The 26056-nt window shown below is 39.0% G+C and overlaps 1 protein-coding gene across 1 annotated transcript in view; it reads right to left on the bottom strand.

Annotated features, from left to right (window-relative positions):
- Positions 1-26056, bottom strand: part of myo3a (myosin IIIA) — a 97207-nt gene that overhangs the window by 59355 nt on the left and 11796 nt on the right. The window contains exons 4-7 of the mRNA XM_050056451.1: positions 15081-15185; positions 14814-14913; positions 5413-5489; positions 821-966 (exon numbers count right to left, since the gene is read on the bottom strand). Coding sequence (XP_049912408.1) covers positions 821-966; positions 5413-5489; positions 14814-14913; positions 15081-15185 — 428 coding nt within the window. The remainder of the gene's footprint in view (positions 1-820; positions 967-5412; positions 5490-14813; positions 14914-15080; positions 15186-26056) is intronic.

Below are 26056 nucleotides of genomic sequence, written 5' to 3'. Positions count from 1 at the left end.
CTTCACACAGTCTCAGTGTTTTTGTTGTATAATCCTCATTTATATAGGCTCAAAGTATATTGATTGATGCTTTTATTTGCGGTACAAAAGCTCAAAAAAGCTACGATGTTTTTGTATGAAAATGATGGGTTTTGTTTTATAGTTCCATACATTTTCCAGCCATTGCATAAATACACTGCATGTAAAAAATTACAGTAAATTACACACACTCATGGTAACGCTTACCTGGTCTGCTTTGACCAGTTGCTGCTAGAATACTGTATAATGGATGACTGCCTTCACATTCACAAAAAGAGCACTGATTTCTCAGTTCGTAAGCTGTAATTAGGAAGTCACTACGTTCATGAGCATCCAAATGAGAAACATGCAGGATGTCAAGAGAATAAAGACACTGTTGTTTCTTTACTTTGACATCATCATTAATCATTTCTATTAAAATAAGGGAGATAAGAAACACATACACACACACATACAAATAAGGCTGCTGGTGTCTCCAGACATCCAAAGCAATGTTTTTTGTCACACAAACTTACTTCCAAAACATATTTTGAACTTTTCAGTTTATGTAAAATCCAAGTTCAAAAGTTTATTAAGGCAGAATATGAGCAACTATTGACTTTTAATTTCAATTAACACATTTACAGCAGCGCAGAAGCTAACTGCTTAGCAGTGTCACCTTAAAGCCAGAACCAGGTGAGCACCAGGGTTTAGAGTATTGATTCAGAACAGAAGAATAGGCCTAAGCTGATTGTGGCAGGGTCAAAGTCACAGCCTCCTGATAATGATGATAGATTGTTGTGTAGGTGTGATGGGGGCTCACCTGGGTATCTTGAAAAGGGCTCTCATTGGGTGAAGTTCAGAGAGGGGTGGGTCTCCATCTCCCAGCTCTATGGCGGTGATGCCGAGTGACCAGACGTCACAGCGAGCGTCGTAGGTTGAGTCCAGCTGCTGCTCACATGCTATCACCTACAGCAGCAGGGCAAAGTAATAAAAAAAATATAAATATAGATATTGTTAAAAACTTACCAAAATAGCTACATATAGTATATCAGTCATGTTAAGTCTGCTAATTTGACTTTTATCAGTGATAACATTAAAGCTAACAGCACTGAGAAAATCTCCCCCATCACCCCTAAAACAGAAGATCAGCACCTTAGATGAAAAGTCTGCTATCTTCATCAGTGTAAGAAGTATTCAGACCTTTTACTTGAGTAAAAGTAGCAATAACACAGTGTAAAAATACTCTTTTACAAATAAAAGTGACTTACTTAAGTAAATTTACAAAAGTATTAGCATTCAAATATACTTCACGTATCACAAGTAGTCATTTTGCAAACTGATGTTTGTTTGTCAAGACTCTCAGCTTCACAAGCATCAAAAGAGGACTGCAGCGCCATTAGCAAAGAAGAATGTACAATCAAATAATGTACAACAACTCAAAATTGTGTAAGAGGGTGCCAAGCATAACAGTGTGAAATACAGCCAATAGTATAAAGCTGCACAAGTTGTGTGCATTTGTTTTGCTGACAGAAGAAGAGGCGGGGATATGAATTACAGGAATGCATAGGGATTGGGATCCCGCGCGTCCAACACAAATCTGTCGCCAACTAGTGGTTGGCGCAAGAAAAAGTGACGCACGTTGAACATTTAGAGGAATTTCTCAGGAATATTACAGATGATAATAATAACACTGAATCCCAGAGACACCAGAATTACTGTAAATATATCTTTCTTCATACCACAGTAAAATAAAGCATTTTCCCTGCACAACAGGAGTAGACTAAATCAATTGATAATCAATGTATTGTGTTGGTATGTATGGTTCGAATGTTTGCTGATACGGGCTGAAGCTGACACACACCCTACAGGAATGGGCGGGAATAGATAACACACTCTGCGGGGGCGGGCAGTAATAGTTAGAAATTGAGAAAAACTGATTTCTGTCTAAGGACAGTTCAACTGAATGGAAACAGCACTTACAGCATTCTTACAGCACATTTCACAACACAAACACAGCATAAAACACTACACTGAGTAAGAATTTATGAAAAGGTCATTCAGTGTGTGACCCGCCATGTTGCTGCAATGTCAGGTGCATTTATGTTGGCTAACTCAGCGTAGATGGATCAGTTTCCAACCTCGAATTCTGACTTGAATGATCATTCCATTGCAATTGTACATGACGGAGGTTGTTTTTTTTACAAGATCCAAGAACAATGGATTGCTGCAAATTGATCCAAATTTGCAAATTAACAGGTAACTTACATTGTCAAATAAATGCAAAGGAGTAAAAAGTACAATATTTGCCTCTTAAATGTAGAGGAGTAGAAGTATTAAGCAGCACAAAATGAAAACACTCAATTAAAGTACAGGTACTACAAAACTGTACTTATATACAGTGCTTGAAGTGCTTGAATCTACGTACTTACATTCCACCACTGGATATCCTGTTATACAGTGCATACCTCTGGACTAAAGTTGTAACGTTTGGGCCTACCTTCTTTTTAGGGAGTCAGTATTCAAGTTTATTTTGTCAGCCCGTGTACACAGACCATACTCTAAACAAACATGTAAGAGCAAAATGTATATGAAAATATCAAGGAACCTGATGAAGAGTGTAACAGAGCTCAACCAAAGCTGCAGCATCATCATCATCTGCTGTGGGCAATAAAGTGCACACACACACACACACACGCACACACAAAGTACGCCAGCTCACAGTCTATCATCAGTGTCTTTAGGGCAACATGGTACCCAATCAACAGTATGAATCATCTCTGAGTGGGAGGCATGCGTACACATCACACACACACACACACACACACACGTTTACCATTATTGTCAAAGGTCTGAAATCAATATCATTTGTATTCTAAATTCCCAATACGCATGTTCTTGTGTACACAGACAAGAGAAGCAGATGAATCATTACCAGATCACCAATAAAACGTCCTGAAGCACAAGTGTACAAACACACGCTTTACGGAGAACAAAACACAAAGTCCCTCACTATTCTGTCATACCTCTACATAGCAAACACAAAAAAATCAATGTTTAATCTCACCTCATGACTATTTGGCAAATTTAAATGATCAAAGTGTAACATCATAAAAGCAAAACATATACTCCTAGCACATTATAAATCATCAGTCAGCAGAGTCAATAGAAATACAGCTCATCCAAAATATAAAACATTGTGCAGATGTGACACAACTTACCCCACAACTCGAAGTTACATATGGTAACCAGTTCTTCTCCTAGTTCTCTTTCCTAGTAATAATAATAATAATAATAATACTATAAATCCTTGTTTACACTCTCACTCCTGACATGTATAAACCTTTCAACCAAAGACTTTCTAGTCTACAAAGTCCATCTGAGCAACTTTGGTGACGAACATTTTACACAAATGAGATTAAAATCCTTGAGTCCTGACCGAATACGTCACGTATATTCTAATGCACAATTTGCACAGCATGCAAACCTCATGTAAAAATGTCCATTTTGATTTGACCAGTGAATATGCAAGGTTTGTCTATGAAGGGCAAATCAGGGGACAGCGTCCACACTGGGAGGAAATGCATTTAAAAGTAGCATGGGTGCAGTGGTTGGAGAAGAGTTTACCCATCTTATCCCTACAGAGGTTGCTAATGGTTCATCTGATCTAATCATGATCAGTGTTGAGGCTAAAGTGTGCAGATTAAGTGATGCCACTACATGCTGAAGTTTTCCTTAAGTGTTGTGGGTTCAGCTTATCAAATATAGATGAAAGGTGTGTGTTTGATTACCCCAGACATGCCTCTGCTCTCACTGAACACTTTGGCCTTACATGCTATAAATGCATTAACAACTTGATGCTGGACCTTCCTCACATTTAATCTCCTCACTGCACAATCAAGATGTCAGCTGGAGTTCAGTTGAATTCCCAAAGCTAGATAATCTGATTTTTCTGTTAAATGTGTTCATGTTTTTTCACCGGTGTGCCACCTTTTTGAATTTTAGCATCTATTAAACTTCTTTACCACTACTTTATACAATCAAGAGATGCTTATGATAAAAAAAGAAGCTAATTATAATACAAAAAGTGTTAATTTAGTATGAGGCAAGTAGCTTAATTCTAGTAAGCTACTTCCATTCATTGAGAATCGAGAACCGTTTTTTTTTACATTGTTTTACCAAGCCAATGAAAAAATGTTGATGGTAGACAATTTTGCTAAACTCTGCATTAATGTTCAGTGTTTTCTAAATTCTCCAGTTTTACAGTGTTTGTGCATTGCAACTGCAGTATGGTTAGGGTTAAGCACTTAAAATAAATGCTTGAGGTTCAGGAAAGGTTGTGCAAACGGCTACGAAAAGAATAAGTCAAAAAAATTACGCCCTGTGTCTTACTAAACACTATTTCTTGACCTGGATGGATAACGGCATGAGTTTAAGGAAAAGTAAAGAGTATTTCATAAGGACTTAGGAAAAGATGGCCGCAGTGCTAAAAGAATCTGACTGCACTTACATCAGGCTACGTAATAATGTGACGTTGGAAGTTATTGACTGGGGGCTGTTTTGGTGAAACTACAATGTGACGAAGATGGCCTACTAAAAGCGCATCTGAGATACTTCGCCCCATGTGTTCTTGCATGCTATATAAATGTGGACAACCTGGGGAAAAGTCTTACTTCATTACCAATGTTGGAACTGAAATAAAGAAAGGAATGTAGGCTACCAGTCAAAAAATAGTAATAAATAGTAACATCGTGCCCCACGACCTGCAAAAATGAGACTTAAACTTCAGTCTTCAGCAAAAAAGTCAAATGTCCTACACACCTACCCACCACCATGACCTCTAAACTCTCACTGTCCAACTTGCTGTATAAAGGGCAATGACCAGTGGCACTGGATGTAAATCTGTGCATCAGAATCTTCAGCTATGTAATTCCTAGTACTGTGAATTGAAACACAGACTGCAGCTGCTTCCCTATTGTATGATTGAAGTAAGATAACATTCCCAAAAGGAAACAGACTGAAGAGAGAAGACATAGATCAGTGTCACAAAATAAACTCCAGCCAGGTTAATCAATAGCAAGAACCTCAAACTGTGGGACCACCTTGCTGTATAATGTCCCTTATACCACATCGGAGAAAGTTAAGGACAAAGCATGTGACTATGTACTGGTATAAAGTGATCATTTCTTGGCCATATAGTGGGTATATGAACTGCTAGTGCACTGAGCTATGATTATACAGAGGCTGAATGATGGAGGATGGAGGCCGTCCATTCCTTTTTTTTTATGCACATTGTATTTGACAGTGTTATCTCTTTGATGATTATTAACTGTGGCCCACTGGGATCTGCTCCAGGCTAATGTAGTGGAAAGAGAGGAGGCTGCGGGAGCATTTATGGGCCAGTTTTTACCATACCTCAGGAGCCATCCAGAAGGGAGTTCCCACAGAGGTGTTCCTCCTCAGACGGGTATTTGTCAGCTGGGCTGAAACACCTGCAGGGCAGAGAATACACACTTAAGACACTTTTCCTCGCTCTCAGGACATGCACGCATTGGAGACAATTTGCACTATCTCAGTAACTTCCTTGACATTTGTTTTTTTTTTTGTGGCTGGTAAAAGTGATGATCTGTGAACACAGTGAACAGTAAACAGCGGGGTGCCACTCGACAGATATAGGGCTGAATGGATCTCAGTGCTTTCTCGTATCCCACTGATAGAGCTGTCACTATAGTGACAAGGAGGAAAAGCAAAACACAGGCATGCACACACAGCCATCAAGCTGCAATGTTTTTCCCTTCGAATGATAGATTGCTTTGAATTTCAAATTCTTATGTGACTGCAGGTGATTTTGCCGGGCATTTCAAGAACAACATTTGAATACAATTCAGCTGTAAACAGGCTTTGGCAGCTGGAATCGTTTCACTGTCTCTCAGAGCAAAACATTATGTATCTAAGTGAGTTATTCACTTATATTAGCTTATTCTACACGCATAAAAATAGGACGAGGTCATGTTGAAACAAACGAGTCAGACATGGCTAAATTCAGAAAATATGAGCCTGCAGAGAAACACAGAGGGCATGTGTATTAATGTGCGGTACAAAGCCTGACAAGGAACATGCTGACCCACAATCGTGACTTCAGTCCAGTCCAGACAAATCAGTGTTACGCCACACTGTAATGTATCCCAGGGCTGGCTCAGCTGAAGCAGCAAACAGGACAAAAGCAGAGCCTCGAGACAATAGCGGCTACCGACAAACAAAAGGTGATCTACTGATGCACGACATGCTGTTGCAAAACATCGTCGTCGTCGTCTTACACAGCGTCTCGTGCATTATTTTGATCTGAATCACACAGCATCTGCAAAATTTGATTCTCTGCAGAACATGTTTTAGCAGTCAGGCTCGCAGCATCAAAGCTTTGAGGACATGAAGGGGTAATTTCTGAAAATGTACCGACAAAATACCCATGATGTCGAAATGTGTCTGTTCAGAACATGACATTACACAACATAAATGTATTTGTAACAGCATCAGCAGTTGTTTCCTGTAAAAGCTCATTCTGTGCACCCGTTATCTGACGACTTCATTACTGTCGGTACAGTAGAGTAATATGCTGCTGTTCTGTTGCTGCTGGTGGGTTAAAGCCAGGGGAACGGGATGAGCAATGCAGAGGAAAGCAGTTCTGTGGCAAACATCGACAAGGATTAGAAACATGTGCAAGAGGGGATATATGCCAAAAAGCTGACACACATCACACACAGGGATACGCTCACGCTCGCACCAAACCACTACACTGCAGCACTTCAGCCCACATTAGTGCGAACAAACCATCGTCCGATCAGACACACACGTCTGCTACAATATACATAAGCTATATGAGTGTATGAGGATACAAAAACACAAAGAGCCCCCTATTAAAGTCCTCACAGCCCCTCTCTTTCCACTACATTAGCCCAGAGTGGAGCCTGGTGGGCCACACTTAATAATCATCACAGAGATAACGCTGTCAATTAGAATATTCATGAGAGGCCCATGAACGAACAGCTCCTCTCATTCTTCCGCTGCTTTTTTTGGGTCCATCTCTTTGCTATTTTGTTTCTCTGCTGGTGATGAGTCACTGCGGGGGCTTTATCTCTTCAGCTGCTTAGTGTAGCGTGCACCCCTCCACATGAAAAACCATTAATCCCAGCGTGACGCAGTGCCTGCGTGTAGCTCCGCCGAGACAAGCACGAGTCGGCTTCTTTTCTTCTCCGTTTTCGTCACTCTGCAAGTTTTTACACACGCGGGGCTATTTCAAAACTGCTGCTCCAGTTTTTTTTTTTTCCTTTTCCCGATGGCGTCATAACCTACCAATATCTGATAGAAATTTAAACTGTCAGCGATGTTAAAGGCTTGCAAACAAGCTCAAACAAAAGATGTTACAGTCATTTTTGGGCCTGCCCTGTACACGGCCTGGGAGAGATCCCACTATCTGTCACTGTCTGTGGATGCTGCCAAATTCTTCAGTTGGCAAAGACTTAATTGAGAGTTGATAACAGGACATGGCTCCATATCTTATCTGTTCGCTGCCACTTAAGTCTCAGGTGGATGACATGACATTCACTTACTGTTAGAGAAAGAGTAAGTCACATACTGTGTGTTGCATGCCTGATTTCTCAAACTTTCAACCCAAAGTCCAGCCCTTATCTTACTTATTTTTGAGCTAAATGCTAATGTCCACATGCTCACAATGACAGTACTAACCTGCTGATAATCTCTATAAAAAGTTATCTCTCTATATGTCTGCAGAATCTACAGGAAGCTGGACAAGACGTTGGTGTCAGAAGCATTCTGGTTTCTGTTTGTAGTCCTCGTAATACTGACTAGTCATGTTTGAACGGATTTTGGATGCCTGCAGGTAAACAGTGTGAAGAGCAAAAAAGCACTGGCCAAAATAAAATCTCTGAACTCACTGGCTACTGTCTGATGGCGATTTAGCTTTTTATTAGCTTTTTTCAAATGCGTCTGCATTCATATGCAGATATCTACTTGATCGAGATTAGCCGAAATGTTCTCTGGACCCGTCTCAAGTTGCTAATTGGACTGTGAACAATGAGCGTGGTTTTCTTGGCTACAGACAGATCTCTCAAAATACTAGCCATTGCACCAGAGGTTTTATCATCCTCGGACCAATGGCCAGATGGTTTTGAAATTGGCATGCTGATGTTCAGCAGGTATGATACTTATCTTGTTCATCATTTTAGTTTAGCTTGTTAGCATGCTAACATTTGTTAATTAGCAATAAACACTAAGCACAGCTGAGGCTGAATGTCGCAGATATTTGGTGATAAACCACAGTATTGGACAAATTCAAGTTTTGACCTGTTGATAGCATTTAAAGGAAAACTATAATGTCACTTAAATTATTACAATTAATCCTGTGGGGAACACAAATGTCTGTACCAAATGTCATGATCGATCCAGTAGTTGCAGGGACATTTTACTTAATGGCACAAACGTGAACGTCATCGTCAACCATTTCAAATGTTATCACTCTATTGAGTAGGGGTTAGTGGTTGTCAGCTTTATAGATGTAGGTTAGAAGGCTCCTGCTACACTGACTAGCATGTTCACAATGCCATTATCAGCGTACTTAACAGCCACTGGCAAAACTTTACTTTTCAACAACGCTGTGGTTAACATGTTAGGCATGTAACAGGTTTAGGCACGATGACCACTTGGTTTTGATCTTGTTTTGGTTTAAAACACCCACCTTCAGCAGCACAAAAGTCACTGGAAAACCCTCTATGTCTCACTAAAGTACAACCAGTGTTGTCTGTTGGTCTCAAACAGTGGTCTGCAGCTTGGCAGCTGTTTCGCCTATGTCACCATATCGACCATTCCCTAAACCTCCTGAAGACAAAGTCAGCTCATATACATGTCGCCACACAACAACAAACACTGCCGTTTAACAGTCAATAACAGCATTCTAAACATGCTATTCAGTTTAGCAGGGACCTTTTACCATATATCTATAATGCAGTTAATCACTACTAACGTCTGTTTAATAGAGTGATAACGGTCAAACTGGGTGTCAGGGTGGTGCCATATTAAGTCAGGGGATTCCTAAAGTCCACAGAATTTGTCCTCTGGGGTACATGGATGTCTGTACCAAATTTTGCTGTGCTGCTTTGGCCGTCTATTTCTCCACTCCAAAATGAGCCTCTATTCCTACCTCTGCCTTATCTTTAATGGTGCTAAGTCCACAGTTTAGCATTCAGCATTATGTTCATATTTCATGATAAACCCAGCTGTTTCCTTCCACAAAGATAATGTTTCCTTTTTCACACCCTCTCCTAGCATGCATTTGTTATGATAAAGAAAGGAGCAGATAACAGTGATTATGCTAATATTTAAGATGAAACTTGGTTGTGGTTGATGGTCTGATTGCTTTACAGCAATGACTCTTAGGGCACAAAATAAATGCAGCAATTGTTTATTAGTGATAATGTTACAACTTTAAATGTAATCGCTTCCTATCTGGCTTTCAGGAGTGTTTCCCCAAACAACTGAGAGTTTAAACTTGGCAATGTTTTTATGTTATATACTTCTTCTCAGGCACACTTCCTCAGATACTGTACCCTTCCTATCTTGGAGATTCATTACAAGTTTAGCCAGAGGAACAAACACTGGATAAGATGTTCTACAGCAAACAAAATCTCTTTATCACAACAAAATGGGTAGTTGTTTGGGACGCCTTGATTGTAATAACTTTAAATAAATCTTCTCATATATGCAATATCTTCTGTTAGACATTAATGATGTACTGTAACTGCAACTGTAATGACAGTGAAAGATTTTACTTGTTCTACAACATAATTCCTTTTAACAAGATTTTCTTTTATTTGTAACAAAACTAGTAACATTAAGAGGTAGGCAGGTCCTGTTTCAGGCACATTTAGATATGTATATCTATAGATATATGACTTACATATATACACATTCATACTCATAATCATTTGCATTGCTGAATATTGTTTAAGGTTGGAAATTTGAATTTGCTGACAAACTAACAAGCTAACCTTGGAGCTATATTAGATGTGTGTGGGTGAAGTCCATTCTTTCTCCACATCACTGCTGCGTTAGCTTTCCACTGGTTCAGTGAGCGTTAGTTACATCAATTATTTAGATTTGTATGATGTGTTTGTGCACAATTGTGTGTGTAACTGTATGTTAACATACTTGACCTAAAAGCTATACAATGTGTTAGCTCAGAAACTATATGTAACTCAGGAACACAAGACAATTATATATATCTTTATATATATATATATATATATATATATATATATCTATCTTCATTTTCAATTACTATTTAACCCTAATGTAGATCGATTTAAGTTTTCTTATCAAGAGGGACTTATAATGTATCACCAGTTCAGTGTCTTTTTCAAGGAAACTTTTGGCAGCTCAAGTGGCTGTAGAGGGACACACAAGGCTGCAGATCAATCCTGTGATGTAGCAGCTCTCCAAAACCACTAACTGTCCATACGCAACGACATACTGTATGATGCCTTCACTTTCTGTTGAAAAATGTTGGCAAATTTCTGCTCAAGTTGATGGAGCTGCTCTCTCTACTCTCATAACCTCTCTCTGTCTCTTTTCTTATCTTTGGCATGTTCCATTTTTTGCAGTTTGAGTAATTTAATTCTAAAATGCCACATCCATTCAGTTTATATCATAGATTTATAATAATTTCATGAGTAAAAGCAGACAATTAGGAACTAACTAATTTCAATGACATTTTGAAATTAAACAGCAGAAGAGATGACACTTTTCCAGCACTTAAAGAACCTTGACTAATTTTGGATTTATCAACCTTCAGCAGCTAATAGACTGTTACAACTGGAACATAACTTTTTGTCACTGTACATATTAACTATAAAAATGTTAGTACTTTGTCCGCTATTTCTTTTGTGGCAAATAGCTGTTAAAAGTCACCGTGAGATGCTGTGTTTGAACCAATGTTGACATTTGTTGTATAGGTTTAAATATGCGCACTTGGGATGTAACAATACACAGAATTCATTGTGTGATTTAGTATTTGATGTTGATATGGTTGATTTTCAGTGTAAAGCAGCAAAATTAAGAGAACAACCAAATGTTGTGAAAAACTACAATCTCAGCTGAATAACCAGGGGGCATGGTTCAAATAATGATGAGTTTTTTGATCCAACATTCAGTTGGGAGCATATTGAATGGAAGCATACAGTTAAATGATAAAAAAATAAAATAAAAAAAAATGAAATTCAACGTTAAATGCAATAAAACAGAGCCAGGGTTTGGTTTAGTAATGGGTGAAAAAGGACAAACAAATCTTTTTGAACAACTTTTTAGAGTGTTAATGAATTCCCAACTTTTCCACTTGCCCACTTGCTGTTAATGTATATCAGACTCATTCACATGCTCCTATGGTGGTCATTTTTCTAACTTCAGTGTGTTCAGGAGCTATAAGTTGTAATGCGGACATAACATGGATGCTACAAAGAAGATGTGCTGTGCGTTATTGCTCAGAGCATTAAAAAAACGCGTTGATAATGAAGAGCAGAGGAAACAGATCAGGTGAGCTCAGATGAAATATGGTTGGGAACTTAACTTTCAGTTGATTAATTTAACTTAAAATGAAGTTACCTTAATTTTTTCAACTTTCTGTGTCATTCAAATCTGTTAAAAAAAAGATTCAAATATATCAGAACATAGAATGAAGCTCTTATCGCCAGATGTAGACATCACTTAAAATTTATGAGACATTTTGGAAAGCACAGTTTAAATGACATCTCTAACCTCTTCTTCTTCAAAAACTAGTGCAATAAACAGCTGTCGAGAATCTCTGGCAGCCTCGTGAGGACGAAGAAGCTGCTCTGAAGGCAGTGGATGGCCCTGCTTCATATTAGCTACTTCACATTCACATATTAAGTGATTCCATTATTACCCCTCCTTCCCCTCCTTATGTAAGAGCAGTGCACTTTGTGCTTCATGGTTGGAAAAGGCTTTTAAGAGAAGCCCACAATTAGCAGGCTTAATGCAAACCTACATACATGTTCAGTGGGGATTTTATTTGTAATAAAAACAGGCAGCTGTTTTTTCAGCCCCTGCAGAAAACAGGGGTGAGTCATCCCCTGGAAGTAGTCAGAATCACTTTGCCCATAGTGAGTCTTCAATCCAAGAACTATGGTTGTGCTGCTCGGAGCGACTCATTTGGTTAAGAAAACCCAAAAGCAAATCAGTGCAAACACAGAGTGAATAACAACAATGTCCGCTGCTGTCTGCTGGAGAATGTAAAACGTAGGCAGTAATGGAAAAGTATAATCGTCTGCCACCTTGTCGGGTTGTGTAAACCTATTCCAGCCTCTCAAGGAAACTAATTAGTGGCACAATTTATTTGGCAGGCGGTTGAAGGTAATGGATTTGACCCTCTTCTGTTAAATAGAGCCATAACATGATTTTCCCTGATTAGAAGAGGATAGTGCAAAAAAGACATGGTGTCACAGGGGACCTTTTGTGTTTTTCCTTATTTTCTGTCATGTATTTAATGTTATAATGTCAGATATTCATATTAAACATGGCCGAAATTTCAAATAATGAGGTAAATGTATGTAAAAGTAATACCTGTAAGCAAAAACTTCAGGCCTCAGACCGTTCTGAATATTCTGTTTCTAACATTTTTTCTACTTTCAAAAGATTTCTTTATATGGACATCTGCTCCAGGCATGTTGCTTTAAGTGTTTACACACACTGCTACACCTAGCTACATGCTAACCTCAAGGAAATATGTAATCTTGGTTGACGATGTTGTTCTTACCCGATTTGGGATAGTTTTATGGCTGGAACATGTCAGGTTGTGATGACTTGCTTAAGCAGCTTTTATTGGTGATTTCTTGTGGGAGAAAGTACGGCTATATTCTGTCACAGTCATTCCCCGGCTGCAAGAACACTGCTACATGTAGCTACATGCTAATGTACATGTAATCTTGGTTGCCAAGGTTTTTAATTTCTCCCGTTTTGGACATTATTCCTGCTGAAACATGATTTGATTTAGAAGCTTGCAATGACAGTGCAGACCCGAAAACACTGACCAATCAGAGCAGACTGGCTTTAAAGAGACAGGCGCTAAAACAGAGTGTCTCAGACAGAGGGTAAATACAGATGTTCCAGCACAGACAATATGAGAATAACAATGTGTTTTTTGTACATCAAAACATGTAAACATGTTCATAGTAGACACCCAAAATACAGGTGTCAGGGTTCCCACACATTTTTACTAATACATTTTCAAACCTTTCAATGCCTCTTCCGTCATGTTTTACCCAATTTCCATGGCTTTATTTAGGTAGTTTAAAAAAGGTAGGCAGATCATTGTATAAGGCAATGGATTTATTGAGCATAGGCTGAAGTTGTTGCACAGCTATACTGATGCTTGCCATACTGGAAGAAGCAATAAAGTTATCTGGTCTAGTTACAGCAGGCCTGGAATTTGTGCAGATGCCAGCAGTCTGGTGAGTGGCCTTTTGGTTGTCTTGCTGCATTTTCCCTTTAGCATGGCTGACCAGAGCTTCTTCCCTCATGCTGTCAACGCTGGTACAGAACTTACATCCAGCACGGCTAGGGTCTGTCACAATCTTGAGATGTGTGTTATATTTGTTGTTCAAAAGCCATGCATTATTAGACATGCATATCCCAGGAATAAACAAACTGCTAGCGCTTGCTAACTTTACTCGATCATTTGACATTTTCACCCCCAACTAGCTGCATACGTCACGGCCACATTTTCCTGACCGAACTCGACCCAAGTCCGAGACAGTTATAACCAAGCCCGACAGCCTTTCTGATTTTTTCTGACATAGTTATTGTCATCATGGTTACAGCGTGTCTGTTTACCATGATCACATATGGACAGTGTGTAAATGACCATCGAAAGGCTGCTGTTACACACAGTCAAACACGCCACACGCACAGCAGCACGTAAATAAAAAATTCCAGTACTTGAATAGGCCATAGCACAACACAGCAGCATGTCAAGTGGGCCGAACCTGAACCGAACCCGAGCAAAATTTCTGATTTGTTATCCGAACCCGGCCTGAACCTTTGGGTTCTGATGGGGCTCAGATGAGGTTTCCACACTCTGCAATGTACATCACATGATACTACTGACATTTCAACGGTCATGTAGAGCAGTATTTTAAATCAGTATTACAAGGAACATATTTCGCATTAGCCTCAGACATATTTTGGGATTTTCATGAATATATTCTAAACAATAGCTAAAACAATGTATATTTACACTTTTCCAAAACATTCTCTACAATGCAAACCATTTTAAGACCTGGGAAATAGTTTCTCTAATTTCATAACTTTTCCAGGAATTTCATGACTGCCAGAAGCCTTAAGTTTAGGATGCACACTTAAACGAATATTAATTACAATCACAATTTGGTTTCCCACAATTAAATGAACATAATGGACAGCAAAAGTAATGTTTAAAATGTGTGCTCTGCTCATACCGTTTGTTAAAACCGTTTGTGTAAAATTAGTGCAATTATGAATGTAACACAACATGAAAGTGAAAGCAGTGCTTTGTTTATTTAAATGTGAAAGTGCAATAAAAAATAGTTTGACCTTAAAACAATATAGAATTGTGAGAATAATGATCTTAATATTGATCAAAATAATACTGGTTATCATTTTGGCCATAATCACGCAACCCTACCTAGAGCAGGAACCTGAAAATGAGCTTAATAGGTCCTCTTTAAAGCTTTAAAAAGAAATAGAGTGCATACCAAAATCCACGAGTTTGACCCCTCCATGTGTCGTTAGCAGGATGTTATTGCCTTTGACGTCACGGTGGATGGTCTTGTTGACGTGCAGGTGCTGGAGACCCTGTGAAAAAAAGAGGTTAACAGCTTTTTCTGACAAGCACCTGCCTTCAAAATTATCCCGTTTTAAGCTCTTTTCATTGAGGTGATGTATTCAGTGGGAGGTTGCTCTATTGAACCCTACAGTACAGCATTGTCTCTCCTTGTGCACATTCAAAAGGCCAGACTTACCATGAGGGCCTCATGCAAGATGTAGGCAATAATGGCTTCATCCATTCTGTCTCCCCTCTTCAGCATGCCTTTAGCCAGATCTGTCACAGAGCCACCATTGCAGAGCTGCAACAAAAAAAACCCACAAAGGAAAGAGAATAATGAGCAAAAACTCAACATGAGTCAGCACTTATAGCTGGGCTTATACAATATGCTGAAATCTGGGGCATCTGAGATATTCAGAATTTCACACGGAGAAACAGCAGAGGATAAAATGTTTTGATCACAAGATTTCACAGTGAGAAAAGAGATGCTGGGAGTAATTCTGTCAATCTTTAGCAGCTTATCTTTCTGAGGCAGCTTAGCGAGAGGTGAAAATCGTGCCCATGAGGAGAATGTACAGTTTGTGTGCAGGCTTTAATCTACGCTGTGATGACTAAGCAGGGTAAATATTAAACATGCATTAAATCATCTTCAAATGAAGTACATCTTTTGCTTTCAGACAATGCCAACATTTATATAAGGAATTACACACCATTTATGAGACATTTCACACTGGAAACAGAAAGTACCAAGATTAAAATCAGCACCTCCTTCGCACAGCAAAAACCATTTCATTTCATGTGTTTATATGTGTTTTCTTAAGGTATACTGCATCTAGATATGGACTCCATCAATAGCAATCCCTCTTGGAAAATTACAGAAAATTACCCAGTAGGTTGCCTTGGCAACAATAATAACCCTTAATTTGGGCCCTTCTTTGGGAGATGCCAGAGGTGTACGAAAAATAAAAAGCTCTCTGAGATGTCAGTCACCGTGCCGGGGGGGCTGCAAGTGAACAGAAATTGTAGATTCTGCATATGAACGCTGTTTGTAAACACAGACCCTGTCACTCTGTGTGGTGAAAGATATCATCTACAGATGCATGAAATATACAAACGCCTCTTTTACCATCTGTTATGACTTGTGAATATTTTGCATTTCAACTCACATCTTTAGTCCATGCAAAAACATAAGACAGGAAATTTTCATCATATCTTTCTTGTATAATTACACTAATTTCCTGCCATTTTGTACTGAAAGCTTAATTAGGCAATAGACGTGCAGGGGTGTGTAGTTATCTAGAATAAGAATCAGTCCCCTGCAGTGATCGTATTAAAGAGATTGTGCAGTACATATCAGAAAAGGTTACTAATAATTAACTTATACACCACAGCATAAACACAACTATAGGATTTTTCAATTCACACTCAGAATGATGGGGTACTGTACACCACAGCACAGCATGGGGCTTATAGTGCAAGATGTATTACTCTAAAATGGTCAGGGAAATAGGATGTTACCTATGGTACATTTTGACAAAAACGTTGCATAATGGCATTAGATAGAAAATTATGTATTGTGGCTCTCTGATTATCTCCAACTGCAATCCTCAGGGAAAAAAGTGCTGACTGGTACAATGGTAGCATCATAACACAGACATAGCGTATGTGGCTGTGTGCCCAAATCTCCAAATAGGGACCCATTTTGTCATTTCATTATACTTCCACCAACAGGGCCTGATTGCTTTTGCACATATTTTGCCAAAGTGTTTCTATGCAGCTAATTGAGCTAACCACAGGAAGCTATAAATTGCTTCATCCACTTACAACTTACAGTGTGCACTTTTTAAAGGACAAAACATTCATTTAGTTGATTTTACGAATGGAAATACATGTTAGTGTCGTTACTGATTATTCAGTTAGCTGGCTGTTGAGTCTATAAACCATCAGAAAATCAGTCTTAGTTTCTCAGAGCACAATGTGACATCCTCAAATTGCTAGTTTTCCCCAAACAAACAACATCAAATATTTCATTCACAATGATAAAAAAAAATGATGACAGCAGAAATCTTCACATTTGAGAGGCTGGAATTAGCAAATATTTGCCATTTTTGCCTAATAAATAAAATAGTTATATCAAATTTGTTTTTAGATCATGGGCAGATTATGAGACAACAAACCTCTTTTACATGCACAAACATGAAAAAGGCCCCCATCTATATAATAGCAAGACAAACAGATTAAAAGAGAAACAAATGACAACAAAATGACAGACAATGCATTTATTTTATTTTTTTTCGTGAATTTGTTTTCTCTTTGTAGTCACTTTGAATCTCTTGTCTCTTGAATTTGTGTCTTTGAAGTTGTTTCACGTCTCTTTGTTGTCATTTTGTTCCTCTTTGTATTTGTTTTGTGTATCTTTGTAGTTATTTGTTCCTCTTTGTAGTCATTTTGTTCTTCTTTGTAGTAGTTTTTAATTTGTTACCTCCACCAAGAAGGTTATGTTTTTGCCAGCGTTGGTCTGTTTGTCTGCAAAATAACTCAAAAAGTTATGGACAGATTTTGATGAAATTTTTTAGGAAATGTGGATAATGGGACAATGAACAGATGATGAAATTTTGGTGGTGATTGGTTGAAGTAAAGTGGATAAAATAATAAATAAAGTCTATCGTCTGACAGCCTCAGCAGCAATTCCAATTTCTAAAGACGGTGAAAATAGCGCCATCTGGTGGACGGAAAGCACGTCTTGTTCTACTTGCTAAATATTGTTGTAATTCTAAAGTTGAAATTAATGTTCTGTGTTGGAAAAAAAGAAAGTGAAAAATACAAAAAAACATATTATATTCTGTGTTGGTACAAAATAAAAATGAAATAAATACACCACAGTGTCTCCATGAAGGCATATATAACCTAATAATGCTAGTGATGCAAATAACCTAATTGCGATGCAGGCTGCAAAATCTGATGCAGAGGGGGAGGGGATATCACCTACTTGTCGGAGGTCTGCACTCTCTGAGTGCTTTTCTAGTTTGTAATAATTTTGTTCCTCTGTAGTCGTTTTATATCTCTTTGTAGTCATTTTGTCCGTCTTTGTTGTCATTTTCTGTCTCCTTGTTGTCCTTGTATGAGTTTGGTGTCTCTCTGTAGTCACTTTGAGGCTCTTTATAGTAGTTTCGTGTCTCTTTGTAGTAGTTTTGTATTTATTTGTAATCATTTTGTTCATCTTTGTAGTAGTTGTGTGTCTCTTTGTAGCCATTTTGTTCCTCTTTGTAGTAGTTTTGAGTCTCTTTGTAGTAATTTTGTGTGTTTTTGTAGTATTTTGTGTTGTTTGTAGTCATTTTTATTCCTCTTTGTAGTTGTTTTGTATCTCTTAGTGGTAATTTTCTGTCTTTTTCGAGTCATTTTGTAATCATTTTTATTCCTCTTTGTAGCAGTTTTGAGTCTCTTTGTGGCAGTTTTAAGTCTGTTAACAGTTGTTTTGTGTCTCTTGTAATGATTTTGTTCCTCTTTGTAGTAGTTTCATGTGTCTTTTTGGTTGTATTGCATCCGCTTGTAGTCATTGTGTTCCTGTTGGAATACATTATGTGCCTCTTCCTAGTTATTTTCCATCTCTTTGTGGCCCTTCTGTCTTTCAGTAGTCGTTTGATTGACTTTTCACCTAGCAATGTCAACAGCCACTTCAAATTGGGGCCCAGGTGCTCATGGAGCCCAGGGGCCTGTGCCCCATAGACCAATTCAGTAATCCTTCCATGCACTATGCTGAGAGTGAAGTAAGTCTTTGACCTTGACTAAGCAATGGCATAAGTTTTCAACACCGTGCCTCGTGTCTGTTTTCTATCTGCCTATCAACCTACCTATCCATCAGGAGCCCAGAGAGCTGTTGCAGGATGGATGGTATGTATCTCAGCTGCCACATGGGGAGCTTAATCACTCCTTCTCTCTGCTATCAGACGTGCAGACAAACTGCAGTTAAGCGAAGAATACCACCGAGGCTTTCACAGACAGCACAGCGCTCTGACAATGAGCTGCGCTTGACGTCAGTCCACATCACGGCTGCCATATCACCTGTCATCATTAAATTACACGGGGCAGACAGACAAATCCATATTAATGAGAGGTCCAGTGCCCTAGATTTAGCACAGCTAAACGTTAGCGCTCTCACCTTAGCCACACTGCCCACTTCCAGAAAGTGATGCTCGACATGAACATTAATTATTTGAGATGTGGTGAAGACTCAAACCTCTGCAGAGTGGAAACGACATACGAAACTTCAGACCTGGATTAAATCTTGCACAGATTAAACCAGATTTCCCAACCTTTGGGTACAGATATCTAAACACAACTGGTTTGAGGGTTCTTTTCTGCAACTTCTCCACAATTGTGACAAAGACAAAAGAAAACAGTAATCCCCAACACATTGAATGGTGCCATTAAACTATGCTGGTGATTGTAAAAGTCAGCAGGGATACATAAAACTGCTTATTAGAAAATAGCTCAATCCATTGAAGGTGCAGTCAGTCATGTTAATTAAATACACTTCATCTCCTCATGGTCCACTGGCTGTCTGTTCTGTACGTACGCTGAAGACCTGGTTTTGTAAAGGGGAAATGAACAAAGTAGTTCCAACCAAGCTACACAGCACTATGCCTGCTATCCTCCCTCTTCCATGCATACTTGCCAACTCCCCCAGGGTTACAATTCTCATGTATTTCTGCCAATTTATGACATTTTTTCACACCTTTTTTTCCCTTTCTGTTATCACAACCTGTTTCTCGCACCTTGCAGCATGTATAAGCCTAACGACTCCAAATGTGTACAACACAGCTACACCAAATGACACTGTTGTGACATGGAAAAGAGCTGCTCATGCCTCGTCGAGAAGAGTACTACATTAAGAGAAAGAAATACTTAAGCAAAATCAGACATTCTAGAAAGCATGATTCCCATTCCTCACGAACAGTTTTCAAGGAAAATTAAGGAATTTTTCTGTTGTGCACAGGGGTATGAATTCAATAAATGACTGAATGAAAACTGATGAATATTAATTTACGCAAGAGATGCACACAAGTTCACGCCAGGGGGAATTACTCTGTAGTCTTTTCTGAAAACTAAAACAAAGTCTCTGAAACTGAAAATTTTCTACTGATTTTACTTTAATATTTTGTTCTTATTGCCAGCTACCATCACTTAAAAGGCCAATGCCAATTTCACTTGTTGCCACTCCCATACTATTAGGTAACATCAAAAACCCACTATACACTGCAACAATTAGACTTATAACTCTATTATTACTAAAATAAATTATAGGACGTCCTAATTAGCATTTTCCACCACAGATTTGCTTACACTCTGATGAGAAACTATTTATATAAAAGGTCTCTTATGATCTATGTCTGGAATCTTCATCTTAAATGTCACATGAGTTTCAACAGAACTGTCAATTTTCAAAGAAAAACACTGAATACACTGAATACTGAGTGGGATATTCTCCATTACAAATGAGGTCAGGTGCTTGTTTGGTCATGTAAATGAAAGTAGTAGATCAAAGACGTGTAAAAGAAGTGGATGAATCAAACGTAAAGATGAAACGGACGGGGCTGCCCCCTGACTCAGTGAGGAAAGAACACAGCGGCCATTTAAACACACAGGTGCTGACTTTTTGGTCAACTATCTTTGATTTACAGTTCCTTACAAAAATAAATTTATATTGTATTTCTTATCTTTTTGCAGATTATTGGACATGTGGAGTTGCATCAGGTCTGCAGCACTGAAGGATCACGTGTGTTCCCGGGTGTGTTACACGCTGGGTCGTCTCCAGAGAAAAACACTCTATTGTTACTGTGGCCTTATCGTTTACACGGGCATAATAGCAGAGGTGTCTACTTTCTGGCACAGTTTATTGAAGTCCAAACAAGGAATAACATTTTAAACCTCATTGTCAATTAATGACTGTAGAGGTTAGGGCGTGAGGGCAGGACGCGTCAGGACAGAGACTAATGGGGGTAAATGAAGTCCTCAGAGGCTGTTTTTCCAGAGGGTGACGAACAAAAAAAAAGCAATGTGGTACAAGAGAGGATGAGCAAAAGGGTAAATAAAAAAAAATAAAAAAAAATCAATGTCTGTGTTTTCTTTTCATTTCACCATTCAGATCTTCTCAAGCTCTGTCATACAGAGAGTTTGGTGGATTCAAGTCCTCCTGTGGGCTGGGCTACTCAAGGAAAATCAGTCCCCTGTCCAGTATTATCTTGGCTTTGTGCTTCAGTTATTAACATGCTGAAAGGTAAATCTGTATCCAAACTTGGATGTGCATTTGCTTTCTTTGAGCTCTTTGCTTCATTCATCGTTTTCTCAGCCTTGACCAGTCCCCAAATGGCAATGCTTCTACTCTACCACCATTAAATTCTTCTTTAAGTGCTGTTTGACAAACTCAGCTGTCATATGGCTTGTTATTCAGGAATGATTCTTTTCAGCCACTCTACCATAAAGGCATGTTTAATGTAGTGCTACAGAGACAAGTTCTTCCATCTCTGCAGGGAAACTGAAACTCTTTAGGATGCCAATGAAAGTTTGGTCCTGATAAAAGCCCTTCATTCCCAGTTACATCTTCCATTTCCTAGTGAGAACTGAGCCCATTAATTTTTTAATATTTGCAGAATGTCTTCCTGTATATAACCTTCTCTTAACTCATCAGAGTTGACAGTTGCTGCTATCTCTATATCTCTGAGTCATAGATTTATGAGGAGATACACTGCTAAACTGATGCCATATTTTCATGTTTAGTATGTCCGTGCACATCTGACTTTTCTTGACTGGGCAGAGGAAATGGAGAACTATGCTGTACATGTGATTTTTCGATACACTGCCCCTTACAGTTTGGAAGAGTATTGGTTTGCCGTGAGGATAAAACTGCACAGAGTATAAAAGATCTAAACGTTCCCTTGTCACAATTCTGAATCAACTCATGTTCTTGCAAAAAGCAAAAGTAATGCTTTTTGGGGAGGTCTGATAACATGTTAAAAAAGATGAGATATGTGTTCTGTGAAGTCATTTAAGTCATCACAAAAGCAATGTTTCACAGCAGAGATCAGTCCCTTATGGCCAAATATAAACACTAGCTTTTTTACTACGTACTCTTTTAGTACATACTCTTAAATAACTAGTTATGTACCGATTGTGAAATCCTGGCCAATACTGATGTTTAAAATAACAATTTTGTCAATAGCTGATAGCCAGTTCTACCCTTCATTATATTACCTTTGAATGAGCACAAATTCAATAACAGACATTTATGAAACAACCATTTCTATAATGGTCTTTGGCATGAAAAAAAAAAAAAAAAAATAGATATCAGTTACAAAAGCCTATCTGTTTCTCCTTTTTACTTCTTTTTTGCGGGTCCGTGAACGCAGCGCAAGTGGAACTCTTGTTGCTTTCCCCAGCAGTTTTGAGTTGCGGGGCGAATAATTTATAAGTCAATTCAATCAGAGCTGATCAGATAGAGGGATAACAGGAGCAGCTGTTTGTGACTGAGAGCAAACTTTTAGACCTAGCGCAATGAATGGCTAAGTTTCACTTTCACTGCGCCCAGTGTTCTGCTGCTCTGTCTGTGAACAGACTACACTTTGCACTCAAAGAGTGTGGAGCAAATATTGAACAAACTGTAAATTTATTGCAACAGCACTCCTATTGATTGGCCCAGCTTTGTGGCAGCAGATATTTTAATCGTTGCAGGCCAGTACAGATAAATGAATGTGTTTGTACTATACATAATATCATCAGTGATTCCCAACTGGTCCAGCCATGGAGTCCTGATTTCTCCTTAGTCATTTGTTCAAGGTCCAGACAGTCCGATGTATTCAGCCGCATACTTGTGTTTGGTCATGTCGTTGAGCTAGTTTGTTGTCTCTGTCAAATAGCTGTTCATTAGACACTCACTCTACAGCAGGGAACAGCACTTCAAAGTAAAAGCTCTGTTCATTCAGTGTACTTCAAAATCAAGTGTGTTTTTTACAAAGTTGACACCTTTGCAAGTCACTTGCATTCCATTCAGAATGGACATGGGACACACTTTTGGACCGGGACCCACCAGTTGGGAACTATGTGATATATCATAATTCCCTTTCTAGTATCAATTTTACGCTGCTGTGAAAACATCAACAAATTTCTTCTTCAAACAAATTGAGCATAGCATTAGTTCAGGCAGGACATAATGTCAAGCTCAGCTCACATCCCAGCTACATCAGCTGATCTCAAACAGCCCAATCAACTGATGGAGCAGCTGATTGATGGAAGGGAGTCCGCTGATAAATCACATGATTCCTTTCTTTGCAACCAATTGGTGAATCTCATTCAGGGAGCTCTATTTAAGCTGTTCTGGCTGTTTCTGTTGCTGCTTCCTCTGCAAGCCACTTTGCAACCTGCCTGCAACTTTGCCACCCCAGCTCCTCCTTTTCATGTTGTGTCTGACATATCAATGTCATTTCCGTTTGTCATTAGTGCTCTCTGTGTTCTGTTCCTGGGGAGCTTTGCTGCTGCTCTCCCTGCCTCATGCCCTTCCATGTAGGCGCATGGAAGGGCAGGGAAGTTTGTTCTCTCTGCCTCAGGCTTTCCTCATTTGCATGTGAAAGGGCAGAGAGGTGTGCTCTCACTGCCTTGAGGCTTTCCACGTAGGCCCCGTGGAAGAGCAGAGGGGTTTGCTCTCTCCCCCTCAGGCTTTCCACATACGTGCATGGAAAAGCAGAGAGGTGTGCTCTCTCAGCCTTAGGCTTTCCACATAGGCGCGTGGAAGGACAGAGAGCTGCCTTAGGCTTTCTGCGTAAGCCTAAGAGGGCAGAGAGCTGCCTTAGGCTTTCTGCGTAAGCCTAAGAAGGCAGAGAGGCCCCAGAACAGAGCCATACTGCCAAATATAATACTGCTAATGGAGACAAAGTTTTCTTTGACTTAAGTGGTCCTCACTGGAATGTATTTATTCAAGACTCTCCCAAAAAACCCTACATTTTACAAACTTACATATGAGCACATCATGAGAACATTATAATTTATCTTCACCCAATACCCATTTTGACTAAACAGAGCTTGAACACATCATAATGTAACTCAGTTACATTAGTACAGGCCACCAGCTGCAAACAACTAACATTAACTAGCTCTCCTCCTGCCAATGTCCTCCACCACTTCCCCTGGTGCATCAATAGTGAGTTTACTGCATCCTTCTGTGCTGATGGCATCCTGGGGAAGATCTTTGTTTGTCCAATACATGTTTTCTGTTGTCCCTGGGATGACAGGATGTCTCGAGCCCTACTAATAATAGGGCTGCAACTAACGATTATTTTAATTGTCGACTAATCTGTCGATTATTTCTTCGATTAGTCGACTAATCATTTCATCGAAAAATGTGTTAAAATGTTGAAAAATGTCGGTCTGTCTCGCCCAAACCCCAAAATTACGTCATCTAATGTCTTGTTTCATACTCACGCCAAAGGGTTTTAGTTCACTGTCACGGGAGAGTGTGTAAAGCTGCCAATATCTGAACGTAAGAAGCTGCAGTAAGAGTATTTTGGGGTACTTTTATAGTACTTTTCTATGAAAAATGACTCAAACCGATTAGTCGACTACTAAAATAGTCACCGATTATTTTAATAGTCGATTAGTATCGATTAGTCGACTAATCGTGGCAGCCCTAACTAATAATTGCCACTGCTAGCATTATTTTCAATGGTAGTAACTATGAAGCAGTAGTAAAAGAAATTGAAATTAAATTCTGTGAGCAAGCATTTTAAGTTACAACTCAAAATGCAACAAAGGCAGAGAGTAATTCATTTTCAATTCAGCATTACTGTATTTTATTTTTGCATAATGGAAGATGAGATACATTTTTAAGATGAGCTTTTAAAGGTTGCACTAATCATTGGCCTTCATTTAATAGGTTCTTTGGGTGAAACACGGGAGCTCACAAATTAAAATGCACATCCAAATTAGGTTTTTATTTCCAATTAGAGAATAAAAGTCGCTCTATCATGGCTATCTTTGAAGTATGTTTGAGCTCTCTGGGAGCAGAATTAGGCCATCATACATGAAAGCTTGCTCATCTCTGCCCACATCCGCTATCATAAAGGAGCACACTACAGAGGCAAAGCCAAAAGCTCGCAGACCCCAATGAGGGGCTAACAAAGTGAAGGATGCAATTTGTATGTATTCTGTTCATAATGAGCGGTCTGCTGTCAGGCAGGGCAGAGAAAGGCTCCTCTCAGCAGAGCTAAAGGATGGAAAATTACAGTTTAGAAAGGAGGGACAGTAACCATGGTGAATGACCAGCTCCCTCGCTCCCTGCTTTCCTGTCTCTTCACTGCTAAAACCCCATGTGCATCTACTTCAGAGCACACACACATGCACACACACACAGCTCCACACAGCCACTAGCTAAACTGTCAGGCAGTGATTTCAGCCTCAGGATTAGCCACCAGCTTTGGACTGCTGGCTGCAGATTTTGCATGGAAAATTTGGAAAATGGATATGCAAACCACAGAGGAAACAGGGAGTAAACAAAGTAGCAAAGCTGAGTGAACTCCCCTAATACCAGATTTGTATTTCTTAGTCAGAAGGAATGAGTCCTGACAGATAAAAACAACATGATACAAAACTAACAATCACTAAAAAGCAAAATAATGAATACCTTATTACATTTTTATTTAGTTATATTATATTATATTATATTTATATAATATATTTATTATATTTATATTTATATTTACTTATAATGATTATTCAGCATCTTAGACTGTACTTGATATCTGAGTAATTGCAGGGTCCTCTGCAAAGGTCAGGAGGAAGGACAGCGATGACAAGGGAAAGAAACACAAGCTGAAGAGGTGAAAACTATCTACTGGGTTAACATAACACTGCTGCTGTTGATGCAAAGCCCACTGAGCTTGGATTACAGAAATATGGACACTGTGTTCTAGCACTGCTGGACCTGATAATGAAAGAAAGAACAGCACAATGTGGAACACTGTTGATAGAGTTTTCTTTTTAAGATGAGGTCGGAGAAAGTCCCTTTGTTGAAAGAAAATGCATGCATTTACAATCCACTGAGGGCTGTATAATTAAATGGTATACCAGAATTTTAAGATGTTCACAAATAAAAACCTCTCTTTGTGCATCCTTTATATGATTTGT

This window comes from Epinephelus moara, chromosome 11 (genome assembly GCF_006386435.1).
Source record: "Epinephelus moara isolate mb chromosome 11, YSFRI_EMoa_1.0, whole genome shotgun sequence".
Lineage (NCBI taxonomy): Eukaryota > Metazoa > Chordata > Actinopteri > Perciformes > Serranidae > Epinephelus > Epinephelus moara.
The sequence above is the reverse complement of the archived record's forward strand: the minus strand, read 5'-3'. Positions and strand labels throughout refer to the sequence as shown.